The sequence below is a fragment of the Talpa occidentalis genome, unplaced genomic scaffold (assembly GCF_014898055.3).
Source record: "Talpa occidentalis isolate TD23 unplaced genomic scaffold, MPIMG_talOcc4v2.1 talOcc4.4, whole genome shotgun sequence".
NCBI lineage: Eukaryota > Metazoa > Chordata > Mammalia > Eulipotyphla > Talpidae > Talpa > Talpa occidentalis.
The window spans coordinates 134479157-134486936 of record NW_023604295.1 but is presented as its reverse complement, the minus strand read 5'-3'; the positions used below and the strand labels follow the sequence as shown (position 1 = coordinate 134486936).

General features: G+C 34.1%; 1 protein-coding gene across 6 annotated transcripts in view; it reads right to left on the bottom strand.

The window, feature by feature from the left end:
- Positions 1-2165: 2165 nt before the first annotated feature.
- The window catches only part of CLCN3 (chloride voltage-gated channel 3), a 74405-nt gene continuing 68790 nt past the window's right edge, over positions 2166-7780 (bottom strand). For 3 of the 6 annotated variants that reach the window (XM_037526429.2, XM_037526427.2, XM_037526426.2), the window contains 2 exons: positions 4938-5013; positions 2166-3240 (listed from right to left, as the gene is read on the bottom strand). In XM_037526429.2, coding sequence (XP_037382326.1) covers positions 3082-3240; positions 4938-5013 — 235 coding nt within the window. In that variant the 3' untranslated portion in view covers positions 2166-3081. Of the gene's footprint in view, positions 3241-4744; positions 5014-7780 lie in introns of all 6 variants that reach the window. The other 3 variants (XR_008554026.1, XM_054701043.1, XM_037526428.2) reach the window with 3 other exon arrangements.

The window sequence follows — 7780 nt, the reverse complement described above, 5'->3', positions numbered from 1 at the left end:
TGCCTGTTCTGCCCCCGCTCTCTCTCTGGTGAATCCTCTCGCCCCCTGCACCTCTGGCCTGTACCCCAGCTCTTGTATAAATAAATAAATCTTTTTTAAAAAAAATCTACCCTGCTGTTCAATCCAGCATCTATCCTTGCTCACAAAGGACAGATACGGCTTTTTAACATGAGAGAACCATTACATATATCACCCCCTTCAAGGTTGCACGCCAGGCATATTGGCCCACACTGCATAGAGCAGCAGTAAAAATGGAGTACTATTACAGATATAATTAAAGGCCAAACCACACATTGTCATATAGATTTTAATAGATTTTCTGATTAACTCATCACAGTAATCATCTTTACTGTAATGATATGCAGCTTTACTACACTGGTATAAATAAAAACAGATAAATACAGCTCTAGGCAACATCACAGATTAACAAACTAAGCATTCTTCATGAACCAAAATTGAAAACAATAATGAATAAGAAGAGATGCTGACACCCTTGCCCATTCTTATCAAACTTTCTCAAAAAGGGTACTTCAATAAGGTGCTCCACTTATACTGCTCAATTAATTTGCCAATCAGGCATGTATATTTCATGGTCTCTACCATTTCATTCAGTTGAAAAGCAGACACACCTCAACATATCAAAAAGAAAAGTATTACCAGAGTATTACCAAAGAAAACTACTGAACACATTAGAAAGACGGCACTTTTCCTGTATTTCAGCAGTAAAACAAATCAGGGAAAGAAATATACAAGAAAATTAATATCCACCTTGATATCCACCCTGTATTGTCAGTATCTGTAGCAGGATGGGCAATGAACAGAGGACCTGAAATCAAAAGGAAACGTGGAAAATAAAATCTATGTGAAGTTGAAAATATGACACTATCTGCAAAGAAACCAATTTCTTCTTTGAAGGCTTGTAACTCAGGACAAGCAATTAAGTTATTCAACTGCCAATGCCGAGAAGCTCATGCTCTAGCATTGCCTTTCATGCTGCAAATACACTCAGGACATGTCAGAAGTAAGCTATGCAAAGCTAGCACTTAGAAATAATTTCATTCTAAATGGCCAAATGAACTTTGAATGAGTCATTAAGAAAATTTGAAGTCTGCCAAAGGGAGGAAGTAACTAGGAAAAAATACTAATCTTAAGCAGAACAACTAAGAATATCCAACAAAACTCCTAAACTTTTAATCAACTTTCAATTGTCATTCTAATATGGCTTCATGATCTTACAGATCTTACGTGATCTTAAAGATTTTACAGATATATTATCATTAAGAATTAAGAAGTCACTTCCAAAATGTAAAAATGGTTCATTGCCTGTAATGTTTCAGAATATGTCTGTCTGCAAAAATTCATGTTCCTACCAAAAATGCAGAATCACAGAATATTAGGCCAGTCCTTCAAGAAAATTGCCTTTGCCAACTATGAATTAAGACCATGATTAATTATGACAGACATTCCCAAAATCAAAACTTCCAAACATACCTCAGTTATTTCAATTCATCCTGCAAAATGTACACCATGGATATTCAAAACATCATTGAACAGTTATGGATGTGACTACCCAAAGATTAAAGGTTATGTTTAGATTAAAATTATAATTGCTACCTTTGCAATTGCTTGATTTTTTTTTTTAAGTGTTTTTTAAAAACACTAGCTTTTGGTTTTAATCTGCAAAGTAACAGTATTTTTAACTTTCCAGTAAATGAGTCAAAATGGACAGGTCAGAAGACATAATCCAAGGGATGGCAGTGAAAGATTTGAAAAATGCCTATGTACACATTGGATCATAGAGAAATAACCACGACCTCCATTTAAACCCTTGTTCCCATTGTAAACTTTGTTCATATCTCCATATTTGTAAGTTTGAATTAGTCTATAAAAAATCACATTAAAAAGGTAAAATTATTTGTGCGATATTAACTGATCTGTATTTTATAAATTTTAATCCATAAAAATATAAATAAGAATGGTAAATTTTTAAGAAAAGAAATATACATTTAGTGCAAGTTATGAATTACATTTCTTCTTCAGTGTCAGCAGTGAAGTATCTTGAAGAAAGAAAAAAATGACTGATCTAACGTCAAGAAAAAAAATTCCAGTGTTTAAACATGCAATTAATACCAGATACAGCTAAACAGAATACTTCCTTCTCTTTCCTGTCAAAGCAGCATTTTTGTTTCCTTATGCTGAACAGCACTTATATATCAGTAGTTTTAGAAATACAGAATTTGCATAAGACAAGGTCACATTATCCATAAAGTCTGAGAGGGAAAAAAAACAACAAAAAGAAAATTGTTTATCCTTACAAGTCAAGTTTCATTGTTGATTCTGAAACACATAGCACACACGCTGAGAGATTTCGCTGACGCTTGCGTTCAGGATTTTACCTGTTTGCTCAGCCTTTGTTGCGTTGCATGTGACTGCTCCAAGCATTTGGTGATGGAACAAACTACATGGTTAATGGCACAAGAAACACTCCCTTCTTGTGATGGAACCTCAGTAAAATCACAGTACATCTCAATATGAGAAAGGACTGCTTCAAAAGGGTACACCAATTTAAAGAGGCTTTGTTACAGCTCAAGAGAGAAAGAGAGAGAGAAATAAAAGCTCTTCTGGAATGTAGAAAGGTAATGCTTAACTCTACAATTTATGAATTAAACAGAACAGTTTTGATTAAAAAAAAGGGCAAGACCTTGCAGTCTTAAAGATGGCTCAATTCAAAGTAATCCCTCCAGAAATGGGGACTGATAGTGCCTCTATGCGAAGTTGGAATAACAGGCCAGGTGCTCCCAGGCAGGCGGGTGGGTGGGCGCTGCTGTCCCCTCTTGCGGCTCAAGCCTGCACTATCACGGCACATCCTCAGCTGAATGCATCCAGTGCAGAACAGGAGTTGATTTGCTGCTCTCAGTTAGATGGGGAAAATCCCTCACTCATTTCCTTTTCTCTCTCCTTTCCCTCCCAAACAACTCCACTCCACCAGCATTATTTGCAAACCATGATGCAAAAGCCCGGCTTTTGTAATTCCTTTTTTTTTTTAAGGAGAAAAAAATGTAGACGACTCACTCCCTCAGGTTAAAGAGTTGTGCTATTCAACAAATGAACTTCCTCTTCTGTTTCCTCTCTCTCCTCATCTATGAGATTCAGTTGAACATTATTGAAGCGGGGTCTTGGTTTGCCGTCTGGGCCATATGACGGAGGATATCTTTTTTTGTTATAATGCCAAGGAGGCGTCTGAAAGGGATAAACAGAAGATTGCTATTAAAAAGGAAAAGAAAAAGAGGCTAGATCTATCACTAAATTCTTTTTGTTGACAGGAGTAGAGCAAAGCAAGTAGTCTCATTTTTAGTTTCAAAAATATTTTATTGGTAAAGATAATTAAATTATCCAGCAACCATCCTTTGATATAAAAAGTACTATGGTCACTAATGGTACAATATCCTTTCTGTTGCGATTCTGAGGGCATGCCTCATTGAAGTAGAGCTATATTGATTAATGTATGCCAACAAAAAGGTAACCAAAAAATGAATGTATGAATAAGAAATGATACCAATTCCATCTGAGCAGTTCATTCCCATCACATCAAAAAAGCAGTAAGATGTCTGATGACTAAATTCCCTGAATAGTTCCCTTTTTTAAACCAAAATAAGCTTTAAAAAAATAATTTAAGAATTGCCCAGTTGTATGTAGAATCTTCAGCAAGGCACATACAATTGAGGTAAGATGCATATTAAAATGCTCAACACAAAACTTCAATCCCAAACTTCAGAACCCAAAGGAAAAATCTGTAAGACAACCCAAGTTTCTACTACACACATCGTTTTCTTTTTTGATTTTGGCCAAAAAAGTTAAGATACGGTGCTTTCATGAAAGTCTTAGTGGTTAATGCTGACATTGAAAGATAAGTGAAAAATCAAAAAAGCAGTCCTAAAAGATTATTATAGGTAAGCAGGAAGCAGAATGAATGAGTAGTTACTTATTATTCTGTTAGTAGTTTGTTTTTTTTAAAAAAGGATGCATGAAACACTTGTGAAATATTAGCAAATAACAGGATTACATACTTAGTTGTGTACTTAAGCAAACTGGGACAGGTTTTATCTAGTGTGGCAATTGCAGGGCAAATTAACTTCAGGTATTAATTGCTAAAGTCAGACAATTTTAGGTTATACGGTAAGATAATTCAAAATTTATCTTTATTCATGAAACCACTGGGACATAAAGCCAGTTAAAAAGAAATGCATTTGACACTAAAAGCTGTTTATAGCATTCTAGAAACATCATGTGAAAGGGCTACACATACAATCTAGGTACAATTCACTAATGAAATGGCAGGACACATATTCTTGACTTTGAAGGTACACAGGGTATAGCAGAAAAAGAACAAATGCTATATGATCACAAGTATATATATACACATTACGCTATAGTTAGTGTGCCCATAAAAAAAATCCATCCAACTGTCAGCAATTCTAACATTGCTAAGCTTGATTAAAATCATCTTTGAGTTTAGATTTACCACAAGACTACCACAAAATTAGGAAACATAAGAAATAGAAAGGGCTTGGGGTGGGAGCAGGCATTTATAACCAGTAAAGCTGGTGTCTCCTGAGACTAGTGTATCCACCAAGATAGACACTGTTGTGTGAATGCCAACATTTATTCATTCAACTACCAAAATGTTTACAGGTCTTATATTGCAACTAATGATTTTTTTTGAGAGATGTTAAATTTTACTTACTTTCTATAAATAGAATTTATACATATCTAAATTTATCTTAGAGACATTTTATGATACAAATGTAATTGGCAGCATGTAGTATTTTTTTTGTTGTTCAGCAGATATCTGGGCAAGAGAGAACTGAACAGTTCACAAGTTTCATGCTTCCTGACTTCTAAGGTGTCTAATGAGGAGATCTGATATATCTAATCACCAAAGGTTCGACGTGCTGCTTTAGTTGCTCGAGATGTTCTAATATGTTCTTCTTTGTGATGATCCCCAAGACAATCCTGAAACAGATCATGTTATGCTAATAACTGTGTGAGAAATTAAATTAAAAGAGGTTCCAATCATAATGATAAAGAATGAGAGAAAAAAATAAAAACATGAACATAAGAATGCTTTTAATGATCTTTAAAACAACAAAAACAGAAATGATTTAAAACCCCACATCCATTTGCATAATAAATTCTACCAACTTTAAAAAGAGACATACTATTTTAAAACATTGGTGGGTTGTTTTCCTTTTCAAATTAAAAATGAAAACTGCAAAAGTTCACAATGAAGATGAATACAAAATACAAAAGGAACTTAATACATAGCTATAGACCTTTGGAAATTTAGTTTCATTTCCAGTGTTCTTTTCTTAAAGAGAAATATTTTTCTAATTTCTAAAATCTCACAATGCAGCACCTATGATTTGGATACATCTCAGTGATAGAAAAGTGGAAGATGGCATACCCTTTATTATCTATCAGGAGACTTAAGAAATCCCTTAGATTTTATCATTCTTTGGAATTAAAATTAAAGGTAACGTGCACAAAATAATGCTGACCAATAGAAACACCTCCTAACTTTCAGGAAGTGATGCATTTCAACTTTTAAAAGAAGATAATAAGGTATATTTATATAGGGGACCAAAGTTACTTTTACTTTATGCTTTATCTCTAAATAATGATTACTTCTCAGTGAAATCATCATTATCACTTCAAACAAAATGATGGACATAAATTCTCATGACACTGAAGATAACTGGACTGCTTGAAATTATTAAAATAACATTCTAGTTACTGGTTTTTATAATGAAAGTCAATAAACTCAACTGCAATCTGTGGCAATAGGCAATATAGACAGTGAGTGTAAAAAACCATAAAAAGTTTTAAATAAACTAGAAAAAGAAATCAATCCAGAATGCTTGTCAGGGTAACTGGCATTTCCCTGGTGATTTGGTTAAAGCCAACATAACTATTAAACTTCACTTGAACATTCTGGCTGCTCGAAGAATGCCACTGTCACCAGGGGACTTCACTTACTCAAAGTAATCTGGTTATACAGATGTGGCAAAAACATAAGTGATGCCTATGGGTGGGTGGAGAAGCAGAAACAGCCTCTCTGCTAATATTTTCTTATTTTAAAAACACGGAATCCTTAAGAATAAAGATGAAAAGTTCTCAGAGCATGGAAGTAAGTTACCCCTCAAAAATAGCTCAGAAATTGTACTCCATAAAGTAGTCATTTAATAGATGTTCTTATCTGACAAAAACATTTAAGGTTTGTGAAAAATCATCAATATTCTTGAATTTATGCTTGGTGTCAGGATATGTGAAAACCTTGGCAACTAAATACATAAAATAACTGCATTTTATTTCTTACTCATATTTTTCTAGCTAACTATATATGATGATTAATCCTGGTTAACATCTCTATTAGTAAAGCTACAGGAGGACAATGAGAAAAGTTGAAAATTTATTAAGGATCAAGTAGCAAATTTAGAGATTTACAAAGTAATCTCTATATTCACAATGCAATAGCAATAAAAAGGAGGAAACATAGGTACTTGCACTCATTAGTTAATGAAGAGTGATTTGAGAAAAATGAAGGTAACGTTCAGCTCGGCTTTTACTAATTTCAAGAAATGCAAGGAAAATCACTGCAAAATGTGACCCACATCTAGAATAACGTATTGTTTCCATTTGAACTAAAGTAATGATGCAAGAGTTAAAATGCAGAACCCAGCATTTTCCCCAAGTATGTCCTAAGAAACATCGGTCCCTTTTCTCCATCAGAGTTTTTCTGCCCCTTTTCGGGCTCCATCAGAAAAAGGAATATATGTTCAAATAAGTTTGGAAAGTTATGCTTCCTTTTACCCCTCTGAGATTCAAATAACATCAACACTTTCTAAGTTCTGAGAAGTTCCACAGCAAAGAAACCTCAATTGTACTCAATTCAATATTTTGCAAACTTAAAACTTACATGGTCACAAAACTTTTTTTGAACAATGCCAATTAACATCCTGTTAGTTTCGCCAAGACTAAAAGATTCGGAAATTCTCCTGGCTAACAAAAATGTAGGAAAGCTATAACTAATTGACATCTTTAAAATTTACAGCAACACCCCTCATCTCGCTATTCTTTTCTTCAAGCATCTATGGTTACTGGATTTGTTGTGTGTCTTCCCCCAATGAGTTCTATTCCACCTCTAAAGGGTTCAGTATAAACTAAAAATGTTAATATTTATCTAGTACTTTATACTTTCCACTAAGAACCTGAAGATAGGACTTCATTTAAATTTAAGTTAGAATAAGGCACTTTATTTCCTTACATACTTCAATGAAAATACAGTATCAAGAGCCACCACCCCATATGATTTCTTTTCTTTATAAAAATATCGATCTATTTTCCTTGGAGGAGAGAAACAAGAAAAATATAATCAAGGCAATTAAACAGATTACTTAAGAAAAAAGTCACTCCCTCCCCAAGCTGTCTTTACAAGCAGGCAGCATCAGGTAAGACTTCAGCTACTCACTTTTACATTTTCTTTTAAATATTTCCCTTTCTAATATCTCTGGTCCCAAAAACCTGAGAGCTAATCAACAAAGTGAAATATGGCGATTAATCCACAAAGCTTCGTAATCAGTTATTCATGACTAGAGAATGACATTTATTGGTACACAGAAGGTCAAACCTTGCCAGACACAGAAAACAACTCAAAGCAAGTAAAAGTTGGTAACAACTCAGGCTAGTTTCCAATTCACCTATTTATAACAGAAGGGCCCCA